The following is a 16805-nucleotide window of genomic DNA, read 5'->3' as shown; positions in this document are numbered from 1 at the left end:
GTCTTCTCCTCCCTTTCTGAGCAGGGTGGAGAGGACTCAAGATGCTGCAAGGGGAGCTAATGCTGAACAAAATTCCAGGCCACCTTGAGTTCTTTGACCCAGCCTTCCCACTCTGCGTGCTGCATCCTGGTCCCATCTCCATCTCTCCCAGAGCATGGAGAAGGAAGTTGCTTTTGGTCTGTGACCTTTTGTTGTACCTCAGGGAGCAGGAGTGAGGGTGGCAGCTTGTCAGGATGATTCCCTGGGGATGGCCGTTTTTCTGAGACCCATGAGATCCTCTAGTGACTGTTTCTTTGGCGAGTGAGTGAAGATGTTTATATCAAAAGGCCGCCTGTCATCTTTGTAGCTGTTTCCCATTTGACAGTGCCTGGTGAACTCTTACTGCAGGTTCTGGACAGAGCTCAACAAAGCTGTGGTGGGTTTTCGTCAGTTGTTTAGGAAGAAGGGGAAACCAATGGGAAGTTCTCCAACAGATCTTAAAAGTACTTTTACTTATTTTTTTCATAAAATATGCTTTGCACATTCTTTGCCTTCCCCCAGCTCCTCCCAGATCTGTGTGTACATACACAGGGAAGCCTTAGTGTTCAGGCCATGCACTTGCCTGGAGACTTGGAGTGGGAAGTAAAGTTCTCTTAGGGTTTGCTGTCCCTCGCTTGCTTAGCTTCTTACTGCAGCCAGTCACTCCAGGGACTCCCACCTGGCCATTCTAGGAGGTAAATTCCTTCTCTTTGCCTCACCTCGAGTATGTGTTTCCTGTAACTCTTCAGTTACCATCTCCGAGCGAGCTCCTATCACACGCTTATCAGTAGCGTGCCTGGTCTGTCCATACATGCAACTTCTGTCTGTACAACTCTAGGCTGTGGTCTACAGGTCAGTGTCAGCTAATTTCATCTTGTTACCAGCAGTGTTTACTTCTTACCTGTAGTTGTTCTTGTGGTTGGGACACAGAGTCTTCAGAGGTGAGTCCCCATCCCCGCTGTCTGTGCTGAGCCTCACAGACCGGCACTGCCTTTGTTGTTTTTCTTAACATCAATGCATAGCCCATGACTCCAGGATTCTCCTGATGCCTGAGCTGAGCCCAGATGCAGACCAGGTTTAGCACTTGTCCCTTCATTCACAGGAAAGGAAGATGAGGCTGCCTGGCCCTTCACTAAGCCTGACTGTGACATGTTGTATGTGACCAATGAGTGCAGTGTGCTTGGCATCATCGGCACTGAAATGATTTGGTTTAGAATGTGGTTTGCTCTTGCAGCTCTGTGGAAATTAATAATAATGCAAGGCTACTTCACTGACATGGAAGACACATTCAAAAGCCCAGGCTGAGTCTTGAGTTTTCCGTATAGCCTGAAGACCTCAGTGAATTGCTGACGTGCCCCTGGTTGGGTGGCGTGTCTGTACGGCACATGCTGACTCTGGCTGTGCGACTTCCTGCACTCTTAACATACCAAGAACAGAGACAGCTTCAGTTAGACCATCAGGGTAAACTTGGCTTGAATTAAACTTCTGAAACTGCCCTGTCAGACACATGTTTGTTCTTAGTAGCCCCTGTGCATTCTAAAAAAGGATCTTTAGAAAATTTCCCATCTATATCACTGTGGGTTTTTTTTTTCCCTTTGGTAGATGATATGTTCTAAAATTATACACTGCACATTTGTTTATATTATTTTTGTATGTTAGAACTTACATGTTCCCTTAGTTAGCATTTATCTCACTGGTTCCTGCACTGGATTAGGTGAGATGTCTTGCTGTTCCTTGATAGTTTTATAGTAGCTGAAAAAGCCCTCATTCATTCTACTCTGCCTCAGATGTTTTCTTGGTTATAAGCCTTAGAGATCTGTGAGTGATCAGCTGCATTTTCCCCTTCTGTGTCTAGTTTTAGTCAGTGAGACTGATGGGCCCAGCCATTCTGTGACAGAAGCCACATCCTCAGTGTCGTATTTTAGCTCAAAGTGTAGTATGGAGGTCATGTGTCTCAGTTCTGTACAGGTTTGCTTTGTCTTACTAATAGACTACTTGGTGTAGGCTTGAGTGTGAATGTGGCTGTGCTGGCCGGCGGCTTCCTGTGGGTTGTTTTCACTGTTTTTCTGTTTTGTTGCCTGCTCTTGGAAGGCTGACAAGGAAAGTCATGATGTGACTCTTCTTCCTAGACTTCACTTTTATGGCTGGTTGGAGGAGGATGAGCTGGCCAGGTTTCAGGGAGACAATACCCTTCCTACTTAGGAGTTTAAGATCTCCCAGGGTTTTCACGGGGTAGTCATTGAAGGTTTGCTCTACAAACCAGTGTGTACTGTTGAGGAGGAAATGTCATCTGAGAGTCTCTGTGTCTCTGTGTCTCTGTCTGTCTGTCTGTCTCTCTCTCCCCCTCCTTCTCTCTCCCTCCCCCCCTCCCCCGTGCGTGTGTTGTTCCACTATTTTGAATGTAGCATAGGATAGTAGGTGGTCCTCTTTTTTACAAGTGTGTTCTGTTTCTTGTCTCCTTTGAGAGTTCCAGTTTTAAAACAATTGTTCTTGCTTGGCTAGCCCCAGGAGACTTCAGACAAGCTCTTACCATGTGTGTTGCTTTATGGTCATGCAGAGTGCCAAGAGATGCTGGTCCCTGGGGAGAGATGGCTGTATTGTTAGTAGGGAGTGGCATTGCTGTCTGCTGTGGCCTGAGCAGCTGTGTTCTGAAGGCCTTCTCCCAGACCTCTTTTCCAGAGAATTCTGCTGCCTCCCTCTTCTCTGTTGACTTACTTGCAATGTACCCACCAGTCTAGAGTAGAGAGGGAAAGAAGGGACTGAAGAGCCGGCTCAAGTTAGTGAGCGGCTGTTAGCCCAGAGTGAGATGAGCATGTGGCTGCTGTGCTGGAGTTCTGTACTGTGATTCATAGTCAAACAGCGTTCTAATCACCTGCCTTTCTAATCATCTAAAGTACAAGTCCTCTTTCCCCTTTACTTCATACATTTGGTATGCAGCCTTCCTCCTGTGCTGGATGGAGTCGTGAGTGGTTAAGGCAGTGGACCTAAGGTAGCACTAACCTTGGTGTTCAAAACTAAAGAAGTTTTACCTTGTTTACCCTTTTGAATTGGATCATGCTAATCCTATAAAAATTTATTTTTCTATCCAGCAAAATCTCCCATCTTAACTGTTGTCTTATATGTCTTTTAAAATTACATGGAAAGAACAGCTGTTTTCTGGTAAGATACACACAGTGCTCAGCATCAACAGGGATGCGCAGTGCATCAGAGCACACCCTGCGATGCAGTGGGGGATGGGTAGCAGGAGAGCCTCACAGTGCTGCTCCCTCCTATAACACTGTCGGGCAGCTTCAGCATCAACAGTGGCTAACTAGAGTTAGTTAGCTTTCTTTACTGGTGTTTCGGTGTCTGCAGGTTAGAGTCATTTTTCCTGTTTTTCTAGGCAGGAACACCTACAGGTTTTTGTGTCATTGTGTGGATGGAGGTAACAGCACATCTAGTTAGTCCTGTCTATTAGGACTCAACTTGTTATTCATTGTTGGCAAGAGATTTAGCGTGACTGGCCGCTGGGTCGAAGGCAGGTCACATCACACCGCCATTGGCTATTTTGGCCTGTGACATCCTTGCTCTGTCCTCTTGCTTCATCACAATGGGGAGCTGATGAGCTGTTCTAGATTTCCTGTTTGCCCACTGCTGGTAGCAGGAAGGCGATGCCAGGCTCTGTGTCTTCTTTCACCAGGGTTTGTTTACTGTTAAAGACTGCTGTAGGAATACTTCCTAAAGCTAAAGATAGTTGTCGTTCACTTTCTTCAAACTGCAGCACACACTCACTTTGCACTATGTGCTGTGAGTATACTTTCATGATAACCTAGTTTTTTATTTACCACTGTGGGTGGCTTCACCTGCTAGGAATGGATTCCCCATCTTGTATGTAAAGCAGCTGAGTATGAGAGACTGGTTTGTGTTAATTTTAGAGCAAAAGTATCATTGTTGTATGCAGTGGATAATGCTCAATGGAGCAGGTGCTGTGAGGGCTAGTGAACATGTATTTACATATTTTTACTTACACACACACACACACACACACACACACACACACACACACACACCCTACCTATAGAGAGAAATCAGACAGTGCTCTTAACCTCTGAGCCATCTCTCCAGCCCCCACTTCACAATGTTTTATCCTTTTATAATAGTCTTGATGTTTTGGAGTGGTGCAGTTAGTTACCGTAGCTACTGGGGTTGGATCTCATCTACTTGCTGACCATGGCCTATGAAGCCCTCTGAAATGATGTTTTCCAGCTGGGCTTACGGCAGTGAGTGCTGGTTTCTGTTCCTAGGAGCCTGGGGAGGACTAAGGTTGTCCCCTGACTCCAGGTGCGTTATTGATGGGGAGCTGGTGCTCCAGTGCACCCCAGAAAGGGTCCCATGTTGTGCTCAGGTCTCACGTCCATGCAGTCCTCTCTTCTCTGGCCTCCTGTTCACAAGGCTGCTGTGGATTCTCCAGACTTACAGGCTGCTCCCCCTCTCCGTTTGAATCCCCTGCCCTTGGTTACAGTCCAGACTCTGAAGGCAGGAACCGTTGACCATCGTTGCCTGATGCCTTAACCCCTTCAGCATCTGTCTAATTGTAGTTGTGTAGGTAGGGGCAGAAGTCCCTTTATTCTGTTTAATTGAAGGTGCATTTCAGAGTGGGGCCTTTGTCTGAGCGTGCCAAGTAAGAAAGCAGGAGCCTCTGTGCACCTGAGGTCAAGGGCTGGCCAGGGACGGATGCACACAGGTGCTGCTCACCACACCTTCGGAGCTGTCCTTTGCCAATCCTGCCTTGGATCTGTTTGAGCCACACGTTCAGTGTACAGGGTCTTTTCTTTCTTGTGTGTGGTATGAGGAACTGCATGGACTTTGCCACTGGCATAAATGAATGTGTGCATGGCATGAAGTTGTAACTGCCGAGGGGCCTCTGCAGTCAGGTGAGGAAAGCTGGGCCGACAAGCCTCTTCCTTTCTTCCTTTTGGGAAGGACTTAGGTTTGGAAATTGCTGATCTGAGGTTCCGGTCTGGATAGGTAGTCACAGCAGACAAGAAGGAACAAGCCTGAGGCCTGGAGTGCTTGTAGCCAATCCTAGCAAGACTGTGCGGTTCTTCAGGTTTGACAATAACCCTACCAAGTTAGGCATGGGAGACAGAGGATGTCCGCACAGGGAGGTAGACCATAAGAACTCCCAGAAAGCACTGTTGGAGACTCAGGCAGAGCCGTGTGGGAATTGGGAGCTTAAACAAGGTGCTAACCTGGAGACTGTCTTCACTAGGATTCCCCCTCCACCCTTGCCTTTCTTCTGTGAGCTATTTGACGCTGCTTATAGATGTCTGAACTGTGCACACTTACCTGGTGCGTGGGCACATTTTGTTGTCAAGGTCATACTGTTTAGCTAGCTTCTGAGTTTTAGATTTTGGAGTCCTTTTTCTCATAATTAAAAAGTTAGGGACTTAGAAAATGTGCAGGTGTAATCACCTTTTTGTAGAGGATTTTGCTTTGGAAACGAATATGGACTATTTGAAGTTGTGTCATTGAAAACACTCACACCTTGCCTTAAAAACCAGGCCTGACCGTGATTTCCGGGTGTTGACATGAAACTTTGGAACAACCTAGTAATTTGGGGGCCTGGAAAGCCCGTGACTTACTGGGCTTCTTGAGAACCACCATTTGTTGTTTGTTGCTGTGCTGTTTGGGGGCTTTATCGCAGACTTCTGCTTTGGTCTGTGGTTTCATGGTCTCAAGTCACGGGAGCTGCAGCCTTCCATGTGGGGTCCTTCAGGAATGAGAGTGCTGTGTAGCCAGGGAAAGTGTTTTGCCCGCTGTGCTGATATCTTAGTTGCAGCCTCAAGCGTGTCTTTATTCCAAGTGAATGGTGTTACATATTTCTTTTTAAAAGTCATTGCAAGCTACCAGGTGAGCAATAAGGCCTGATAGAAAAACCTCAGCACGCGACAGGGTATATTAGGCAGGTCTGGAAGGCTCTCTGAGGCCTGTGCTGACTAGGCGTGCCGCTGGCAATGAAGAGCTTCAAGGCCATGGCCATTACCTGACAAGTGCGCTGATCGTTACATAGAAAAGAGGTGACCCTAATATTAGTACTGGATGTGTTTAAGGGGATGTTTTTCTTTGTACATCTTGAGCAAGCTTTTGTGCATATGTGGTTTTCACTTTGGCTGTTGTAAGTTTGCCGATGAGTTTCACCATAGCGCCGAGTGATTTGGGGAGGATGTTAATTGTGAACATTGTCATTCCTGTGGTCTGACCCCATTCTCCTAATTTTATTCTAAAGTTTATCCTCTTCTAGAATCTGTAAAATTATTGTCATTTACATTTTGTAGAAATGTTGAATTGAAGTTGTGTAACTTTTTATGCTTGAATCACAACCAAGTTAAGCTTCATCTGTCTCTGCCACCTTTCACCGGCTCAGGCTAAGGTGCCCAAGTTTTGATCCACCAGGACTCTGCAGGGTTGCATCGTTTTGTTTTCTTTCAGATGCAGCCCTAAGGAAGAGCTCAGTAGCAGCTGGCTTTAACTGTTCTTATAAAGCAGTCTCTTCTTTTAGGAGTGTTCTCAGTTGTAGATCTCAGCTCAGAAGTCTGTGAGAAAGACTGTGGCTCCCACCTCATCAGCTCCTCTCTCCAGCCTCACCAGGGCCGGCAGTTGCTCCTTCTCTTCCCCCATTTATTTGTTCAGTGGTCACTAAGTGATGATTAACTTTGTAAAGAAGCCAGGTGGTAGGATGATAAACTCAGAGCATTTCCTAGTCCTCTTGGGTCCCAGTTAGCGTCTCTGAAGTCTGAGAGAGAACCTAGACAGTAAGGGGTTAAAGCAACGGTTTAAGGGGAGCCCCAAAAGCCTGCTAAGTTCAGCGGTGGAGCACTGACCTAGCATACTCAAGGCCCTGCGAACCAAGCCTGTTTACAGCAGAACTCTGAAGGAGGGAGGCATTTAAAAGCAAACAGCCAAGCTAACAGCATGCCCCCTGTGTGCTCGGATGCTGCAGTGGCAGTGCTTTTCATTTGGACAGATGCTGGCTCCTCCCAGCCCCCATCCTCTGGTAGCCAGGGAACCAACTGAAAGCTCACCCACTGTCAGAACCCAGCTCCAGACAAAGAGCTTCTCTATGAGAGTTGCTCCTGTTGGCCAGAGGCCAAAATGCTAATTGGCACCAGCTGCATTAACTCACAAAGAGGGGGGTCAGCAGCTGCCTCGCCATTGGAGGAAGCCAGAACAGAGCCTTCTTCCCTTTTGCTCCAAGAGACCTCCACTTCTCCTCCAGATCCCCCTATTTGTGCTCACCTTGCCTCCCCTGAAGTGCTGTATGAAGGGCACAGTAGGTTGGACTCAAGCCTAGACACATGGGATACTATATATAGGCTCTCTCTGTGTAGCTTTTCAGTTCACTTATTTGTTTAAATTCCAGCCCTGTGTCTGTTTACTGCTGTATCTTCTACTTGAATGAGGTGTTTACTTCTGTGGTCGTATGTGGGTGTTTATTAACTATTGAAATGAGACTGCCAAACTTTTTTTTTTTTTTTTTAAGAAAAAGATTTATTTGTTTGCTGTATATGGATGTTTTGCCTGCATGCATGTCTGTGTATGGTCCCCAGGAGCCAGAAGAGGGCATTGGATCCCCTGGAACTGGGGTTTCAGATGGTTGTGATCCTCTGTGTGGGTGCTGGCTTTTCTCTCCAACCCCTACAATTTAAAGTGATGATCAAGGGGAAATTGGAACTTAAACCCAGGTTCATTATAACTGTAGACAGTGTAGAATATTGTATAATCCGTCTTAGTCATATGATTCTAGTTATAATTGGCTCAAAGCTCCTTGACAAATTCTATATTTTTCTGATGCTTTTCCTCCAAGGCTAGGCCTGCATATTTAGACAGTAAATGACAGTAAGTGGTGCCAAATGCCTTTTTATTTTATTATGTGTAGTAGTCATCTGTTTTAAAATCATAAAAACAACAGAAGTAATGTTCAGAGTGTCTATGACATCATCATATCCAGGGCTTTGGAAAGGAGGTCATGGTTTCCTCTCAGTACTTTTTATTGCTGAATTTTTTTTCTTTCCTTTTTTTAATCTTTAGTTTTCCATTTTTATTTTAAGAGATCACCCACATTTTAGTGATTAAATCTAAAAGGTATGTACCCACCGTTAAGATTTATTATCGGTTGAATTTGAAGACAATTTTCAGGTTCAACCCTTAATAAATTCTATTTCTATTTGAGATTGCTTCAGCTTTCTCATGGAAAAGAAGAAATCCAGGCAGCAGCTAGCACTGCAGCACAGTTTTTTTCTGCTGATCCTCCGTATTTATTTATTTATTTATTTATTTATTTATTTATTTATTTATTTATTTATTTGACACAGAATCTTAGTATGCAGCCTTAGCTGGCCTAGAACTCACTATGTAGACCAGCTGCTTCCTCCTAAGATCTGGGGTAGAGGTGTGTCCTGTGATGGTGCCTGGTCACCCAGTCTCTAAGAGTTACGATCTTTGCCACGTTGCCCAATCCATTTGGAGGTGTGGTTGATACTACACTCCAGCTCTTCTGGATCATTCCAGCACAGCTGGTGCACAGTTTCTGCTCTGTAAGATGCTATGGCTTCTTCATGAAGAACTTGAGAAATCTCATGCACACTTATAGTTTCTTCTCATTGCAACCCCTTGTTTCAAGTCATTTGTACAATATGCTGTTATTTGTTCTCAACACACAACCTATATGAAACCAGCGTTTCGGAGAGAAATCACAACCATGGTGAGCAACAGTAATGGGCCTTCTCTCACCTACTCTCTAACTCATCACCAACTGTGTCTTCATCAAAAGGGGACAACCATATTCTTCCTCATAGCCACCATATAACTGCCCTTCTCCAGCTAAATCACCCACATGAACATTCTGCAGTCATGGTCGTGATGCGAGGTCCTTGTCCAGTGTTGTTTTTCCAACCCCTGGGGTATGCTTGAGCAGGATGTTCAGAAGCTCCGTAGTCCTCCGCATGCAGCCAGCATGTAGTTGAGTTTCTTAGGACTTGACTGCTTAACACCTCTAGGGCATATTTTGGCAAGTAAAGGAATGCGATCACTGTACCTCTGGCTGATGCTTCAGTCATGTGGAAAGGCTGCTGTTAAATTTGGTTGTTCTTAAGGTCTTGCGTCTCATTTACTCTAATTATCTAGTCCACAGCCTCTCGCATTGACTACTGCCTCAGCCTCCCAGATGCTGGGATTGCAGGCCTCCTCTACCACGTCCAGTTTGGAGCTCCATTCGGAAGGTGTTCCAGTGTGAGTCTTAGGAGGGTGCAGCATAGTTACAGAAGACAAAAATGTGTCTCTGTCTGGAGATGTTTAGAATCAGCAGAAACAAGTGTCATGAAAACCTACTGGTCATATGTCTCAGTTCATATTGTATTTTCAGACCAGTGAACAGTACTGAATTTAAGCTTTTAACAACGTGAGAATACGCTGGTTTTCTCGTCACTGGGTTGTGGAAGTACAAAAGTACCTTTGGAAGCTCTTGACTTAAAGAGATGACCGGATGGATCCTGGAAGAGTTTCTTTGTTAAGGAAAAAGTACACTGCAGCTAGTCAGGCTGTTTTGATTCTTAATTACTGCCCAGGGAGCTGCGTATGAGAGACTCTCACAGCATTTAGTCTCTGCTAAGAAGCTGACCCTCTTGTCCAGTGTGATAGGACAGTGACCTGGGGGTTACACAGCTGGATGGAGCGGGGAGGAAGGTGAGGAGTAGGGGTCTATGGGTAGGAATGTCTCTACACCAGGGCAGGGGGCTGGCTGATGGAACTTTTAGACAGTTCATATTTTAACTTTTCTATGCCTTGTTAAAATTAATCTTTTTGTTTTGTACATGTATTCTTTTTAAAAACAAGGCCTCACTGTGTGTCCTTGGCTGGCCTGGAACTCTGTGTGTAAACGAAACTGGCCTTAACCTCAGAGATTCCAGTCCCTGTCTATGCTTCCTTAGTGCTTGATTAAAGGCAGGTGCCATTAAGCCTGGCTGTGTACTCTTTTTATTTTATTCAGTACTCCAAATCTCTGTATGTTTATTACTTATTTATTTTAAAATTATTTTTAGTTTTTGTTGTGATTGCCTAGCTACAGTGAATGTAAGGAAAAGGTGCAGTTGGGTCTTTGGAACATGCGTTTAGCTGTTGGCCTTGTTCTAGGAGCAGCATTAGGCAGCTTGTAATCAGGCCTCAAGTGTTGCTTGTCAACAAGGGACCACCTTCTCGTGTCTCAGGTATATTATCTTACCTTATTCTGTACATATGAGTGCGTGTGAACAGATAAAGGCCATAGTTAAGGCCTCTCTGTGACACAGTTTTGTTAATTGTCATTCTGCTGTATTTTAGTATAAAGTTCCTTTGGAGGAGAAGATTCAAATAGAGGCACTTTTCTATATCAGGCAAGTTAAATGCTAGCTTGGTGTTGAATTAAGATAGTGCCATAACCATAATTATTATCCCAGTTTTCATTACTACTTTGAAGTTGGCCGTGCCGGAGTCACTTGCATTTGGTTTGACTTTTCTCTCTACAGGGCTCTGAGGAGAGTCCTTATAAAGTCCGTATTTGCCCTGTGACTCTGCTGTGTTGGCAGTCATCTCCTGTGGAAATTATAAGACAGTTGTATTTGCAGAACATGCTGTAACATTTCAGTATCTGTGTCTGGAGCCTGTCTTTGTTGGTAGTGACACCAAGGGGAAGAGCTCCTGTCCTTAGAAGCATGGCTGTAAGGCAGCTGCATGCCTTCTTAGGCCTTTGGTTTCTAAGGCAAAATGTACAACTGAAATTGTATTTAATGTTTTTTGTTTTTCCATTTTCTTTGGTCTTTGATATCTAATTGATTATCTTAAAATACACTGTTTTTCTTCTTTAAGGCTTTAAGGCACCTTCTGTAAATGTATCCTTAAAGCAATTGATTTCAGATGTTGTGCCTTACACACACACACACACACACACACACACACACACACACACACACACACACCCACACACACCCCACTTGCGCCTCACTACACATGCATGTGTACACACCTGCATATTACTCAGAAATCCCAAGACGTCCAGGAAAGAGATCCATGCAGACGTCTAAGGGGGTTGCGGGGATGGACTGCGTGCATAAGGGGTCGAGGTTTGATCGTCAGGGTTGTGTTGTTCTTTCTTTCCCCAAGGCTGTTCCTGTGCCACCACCCCCACCCATTCTTTTTCTCACTTTAAATCTGACTTTTCTCTCCTTTGGAGGGTGCTTAGAGGTCTTCCTTAACTTGCCCTCTCACAGGAGGGAGGCTCATAGGTGTGTGCAGCCGGCAACAGAGTGAAGTGCCCGTGGTGACTGGTGCAGCTTCTTCCCCGAGTGTGTGGGAGGGAGGCAGACTGCGCTGAGCATCCCTGGCCACTCAGAGGACAGCTTAGGCTTTGTGCCTGCACATCTTAGGCCTCCTACATCTTCCTGTTTTCACCTTCTCACAAGGGCTCTCTGTTCTTCTTCTGCTCAACTTAATTTACTGTGACGGCAGCACAAGGAAGAAAGGAGTCTGTATCCACCCTTATATGGCGGCTGCCTCACCTGAGCGGAACCTTGTACACGGCCCCCTGAAGTCACCTGTCCAATACCTTGCAAAACTTTTCTTCTCGTAAATGTATTCACGAATGTTTCCTAAGGAGGAGATGGATTTTTAAAAATGTTTAATTGAAATAGTATTAGTCAAATTACCTTTTTATGTGTGGTGTTGTTTCACTTAAGCAAACTGCCACCCAGAGAAGTCAGTAGATGCCCGAGGTTACAGGTAGTGGAGGAGCAGACTGCAGCTCTGCCTGTCAGTCCTGCTGTTTATCACACTTTGTTACCTCATTTTTCTTGTCACCTTCAGAAAGGTGAAAATAATTCACAAGCCACATATTTTTTTTTTGTTTGTTTTTTTAAGGATGAAGAGGAAGAAATCAAACTGGAGATAAATATGCTGAAGAAATATTCCCATCATAGAAATATTGCAACATACTATGGTGCTTTCATTAAAAAGAGCCCTCCAGGACACGATGACCAACTCTGGGTAGGTAGATGTCTGCACACCTCGGCTGTACTTGCTGGCTGCGGTTATTACGTAAGGGACTCAAGGAGCTCACAGGGAACATGGAGCAACAAAGGAGCAAACGCAAAGGGCCAGGAGCGTCCCTGAAAGAGATCAGGAATGTGAGGCCGCGTCAAAGGAAACGCTTTGATAGAAAGCTCAATAAATTCCTCTTTCTCTTTCACACTAAGGTGAAGGAAGAGACGTAAAGAAAAGTCAGCGTTGTCAGTCATTCATTAGTAACGTTAATGAGAGCAGTTTATTATAAACAGTAAATTCCATGGAAATTTCTTGAACTGACACATTTCAACCTTTAAAAACAAAAACAAAAAAGCCATTTATAGTCAGAAAGGTGACTGAGAGACTGTCCTTTGAGTTAAACTAAAGGTGTTGAATTTATAAGGTAAAAAATATAGACTGATAGTTTTTTTCTAGTTACTTTTAAAAGGGTAATGTGGAAAATGCTAGCAGCCTGGGACTGACGTGAAAGAGGGACCAAAAGGGCAGAATCAAGGACTCAAGCCAGTCTGTGCAACCAGAGCTACCTGCTTGTGACAAACAGGCATGAGCTTACGGTGGAGCACAGCTTCTGTGGCAGATGAGTCTTGGGAACTCAGAAGAATGGAGCTAGATGCAACCTCTCATAATGTACAAAAGGGGTCAAAGGTCTTAGTGTGATCTGAAGCTCTGAAGCCGTTAGAGGGCAGTATAGGGGAGACACTTCAAGATGAAGACAGGTGAGGGCTTTCTGGGAAGGACCACAGTGGTTCAGGAAATAGTACCAACACTTGGCAATAAGCATATCTACACAACAAATGAAACACGAAGAAGCTAGCCTACAGAGTGGGAGGAAATCTGACAGAATATATTTTAAGAAATAATTAAAAAATAAAAAACCAGACAACCCAATCTATAGATGGAATAATGAGTAGACATCCTCAAATGGATTGCATATCGCCAGCAAATATGTGCTCAGCATCCTTAGCCATCACCAGAAGCTGTCACAAACTCCTGTGACAGTGTGGGGACGAGGACTCATACACACTGTGGGCCGCTGTAGAAATTCCTCACAAAAGCTAAAAGTAGCAGTAGCACATTGTCCAGTTGTCTTGCTTTGAGGAAGCCCCAAGCGACTCCACTGGGACGGATCAGGGGAGCTACACACACACACACACACACACACACACACACACACACACACACACACACCCACACCCCTGTGTGTAGTGCCGGTCACACTAGCCACATTATGCAGCCAGACTGCATGCCCACCAGCAGATGAATAGAAGAGAAACACATTTATATATACAGCCTAGAATTCTGCACAGCCATAAAGAATGGCATCATGCCATTTGCTGAGAAGTAGATGCAACTGGAGATAGGCCGGATTCAGAAAGACAAATGCTGTGTGACTTTTTACACTTGTGGGTCCTAGAGTTCCTTACTGACACACAATTATACACTGTGTGCCTCCCCTCCCCCCAAAGAAAAGAGAAAGCAAGATGGAGACTTTATCTGAGGAACAAGACCTGAGGAGGTCCTTTGTTCTCCACGTACATGTATGCGTGCATACGCTCTCTCAGATAACTAAAACGTAGGTTGAGACGTGCCTGGGCTCAGTCTTAGAGCACGCACTGTATTCCTTTGGGTTCTGTTACTGTTTAACGGAAGTGACTTAGAGGAGAAGGGGTTTACTCTGCTGAGTCCGCGGTCGTCACGGTGGGAAGTCAGGGCAGGCAGGAGCGGAAGGCTGCACCTCACATCCCCTCACAGGGAGCAGACAGGAAGTAGGGCCAGGCTATAAAACCTAAAGTCTGCCACCAGCCTGCCCTCTAGCAAGACTGCACTTCCTCACCCTCACAGAACCTCTTATACAGCACCACCAGCTGGGAACCGTGTGCTCAGACGAGGAGCCTGTGGGCGTCATTGTCTTTCAAAGCGAAACACACAGACATATAAACCAGAGAGAGGGAGAGGAGAAAGAGGAAGAGAGGGAAGGGAAAGGTCAGGAAATAGAAGCGAAACAGTTACTCTTATTTCTGTTGCCTAAATCCAGTTTACAAGTGTAGTTATTATATTTAGATATTGCAGATAATACATTTTCAAAACTGTATTGGCATGAAAGTACCATTTGCCTTTTGATTTAAACTCAGTTAATAAGAAATATTACAAAATATCTGAAGACCATAGTGTATAAGAACAACACATCTCAGGAAAGAGCTTCTGGAATACAGATCCCGGATAACTTGGGAGCAATGACCAGTAAAGTGATCTCCCTTAGAAGGAGGGCACGCTCGGTCTCCCGAGCTGCGCGACCACTCTTGGATGCTTCCGACATGATCTTGCATGTGCCTGGGTGTGGAGGGAAGTGGGCGACAGGCCTGTGTGTTCTAACTTGGATCTGGTTGTTACAACATGTCTTGTCTGTCCTGTAGCTTGTTATGGAGTTTTGTGGGGCTGGGTCCATCACAGACCTTGTGAAGAACACCAAAGGAAACACACTCAAAGAAGACTGGATTGCTTACATCTCCAGAGAAATCCTCAGGGTAAGGCAAGCAGGACCGAGTGTCCCTTCAGTGTCCCCTTCTGATTTGGCTCCCGCTTGCAAGCGAGTCCTGAGCGTGTCTTTGCATTAGCTCGACATACAGAGACAGTTGTCTTTTGAGAGCCAAGCATTCCTTGTGCCTCGTTACTAGTTTGTTCTGCATCACGGTTTGATACTCAGCTCTGTGAAGACCCAAGAGCTTGGTAGTTGGGTGTAGATGGAAAACATTGAAACAAAGTCTGTGTGTAGAATATACCAGCCCCCTTGGAACCTGTCTCAGGCATGCCCCATGGCCGCTGAGGTTCTCCGAGTTGTGGTCATTACCAGGTACCCAGCAGCACCTTCCCTTTGCCATTTAAAGGACATGCAGTGACAGAGGTGAGAAGTGACCTGCATGCTGTGTCTGTAGGCAGCTCAGGAGAAGCCGGAGATCAGTACCAACAGTACCGGGGGCTGCTTTCCAAGTCTTCCACAGACCTTGGCATTGGCTGTCAGAATCTCTTAGAATATTTATGAAGTCCAGCCCTAATGCTTAATGTTATTTACAGCCAATTGCAAAGCTGCCTAATGAGCTCAGAGCAGGTTCTACACATTGCTGGGTTTTTAGTCATATGAGGTTTTTAGGGCTTCGTATTTGAAAGCTTTGTGTGAGTTGCTAAAGGACCTCTTGCACCCCACCACCATAGCTTTTATTTTCCTTCATTCCTAAACTGCATACTTAAATTACTTGGCTGTATTACTTATCCCTCCACATCTTAAAAATAAAGACTCTGGACCTAAACTGAGATTTATTTATTTCCCTACTAATCAGAGTTTGGTAACAAGCTAGTCATTTTTAAAATTGTAACTAAATTTACTTTTTATATTTAAAATTCATGGAAGACTACAAGTTTAAAAGCTTTCCAGTAGACTTCCTAGAGAAATGTTTTACTTTCTCTTTGCTCATATTGTATGGAACCTTCAAAAGCGAGTTCTTAAAAAGACCAGTGTGAGGTAGGGAGTCTGATGGCAGGAGAGCCATCCTTTGTAGGTGCTCACGCGTGCCGTGATTGAGTATCTGGCGCCTGCCCTGTACGGATCTCCCAGAGAGCTGCGCCGAGCAGGGAGCAGCTGCTGCTGTGAGAGCTCATCGATGACAGGCAGGGCACAGCAGCAGACAGGCTGGCCCTCTGCAGCTGGCAGAGGTTCGAGAAGCTTGACTGACACTGTTCTCTGTTCTGCATGTAGTAGCTTTAGATTGTGGGCTTTCACTTCCTGTGTGCTGCAGTTTCAGGGGTAGAGCACCACGCCAGCCTGGCAGATACACGATTTCTCAAGTAGAGAAATCGGTGCTTTTAGTATAATACCCTAGGCACAGAGTATATCTCAAACATCTAAGGTGACTTGCCTGTTTCTATACACCTGGGAGAAACAGTTTTCCTACCAAGTACAATGTGTTTATTTTAGCATTTTGTCACCTTTGACCTCAAGAGCACTAAAGAGAAGCCCAGCTGCTCATAGCTCTGGTCCCTGTGGTGGCACACGAGATCCTCTGGAAATGCTGCAGATTGTCTCCTAGTGAGCATCTTTAACAAGAAGCTTCTCCACCTGTGAGCCATCTACAGTAGAAAATTTTATCCTGGAGTGTTAGTTCAAAACAAAGAAATGGCCAAATTATATGCTGGTGGTTGCTTAAGGAGTTACTATGTGTTGTTGCTGACGGAGGAAGCGGAGGCAAAGTGGAGGTGAGGTCTTGTGTAGAAGGCGCCCCACCGAGTCATCCGGGCTCTCGGATATTGTTGCAGATAGCTGGTTTCCAGATGGAAAGCCTTCCTCTCATACTCTGGGTATTAGAGAAGACTAGACCAGGCAAGGGTCCTCAGAGTGCTGTCAGAAGTTCTCTTTTGGGCTAGCCTACTGAAACGCTGAGGTTTACCAGCAAAGCACTCTGTCCTTCTCTGCCTATTTCCTTGCTCACATTCTAAGCCACAATTTTCTCATTTGGGTTGAAGGCAGTATTCCATACGGCAGGTGAGAACTTAGGACACTGCATCACCATCGTTGAGGGACAGTCTCACTGCTTTGTTGTCACATGTAGTCAAATATGACAGACTTAGAAGACAACAGTTTCCTAGTTCGGAAACACGGATCCGGTTAATGTAACAGTCTGAGTAGAGATGGACTTGGCATC

At 45.2% G+C, this 16805-nt stretch overlaps 1 protein-coding gene and 1 pseudogene across 28 annotated transcripts in view; one reads left to right on the top strand and one right to left on the bottom strand.

Annotated features, from left to right (window-relative positions):
- Map4k4 (mitogen-activated protein kinase kinase kinase kinase 4) overlaps positions 1-16805 on the top strand; it is a 144624-nt gene that overhangs the window by 70774 nt on the left and 57045 nt on the right. For all 28 annotated transcript variants that reach the window (XM_051152725.1, XM_051152716.1, XM_051152718.1 and 25 more), the window contains exons 4-5: positions 11947-12072; positions 14526-14636. In XM_051152725.1, coding sequence (XP_051008682.1) covers positions 11947-12072; positions 14526-14636 — 237 coding nt within the window. The remainder of the gene's footprint in view (positions 1-11946; positions 12073-14525; positions 14637-16805) is intronic.
- On the bottom strand, positions 8484-9004 carry LOC127195118 (adenylate kinase isoenzyme 6-like; annotated as a pseudogene).

Source organism: Acomys russatus, chromosome 11 (assembly GCF_903995435.1).
Source record: "Acomys russatus chromosome 11, mAcoRus1.1, whole genome shotgun sequence".
Lineage (NCBI taxonomy): Eukaryota > Metazoa > Chordata > Mammalia > Rodentia > Muridae > Acomys > Acomys russatus.
This window is presented reverse-complemented; position numbering and strand designations above follow the sequence as displayed.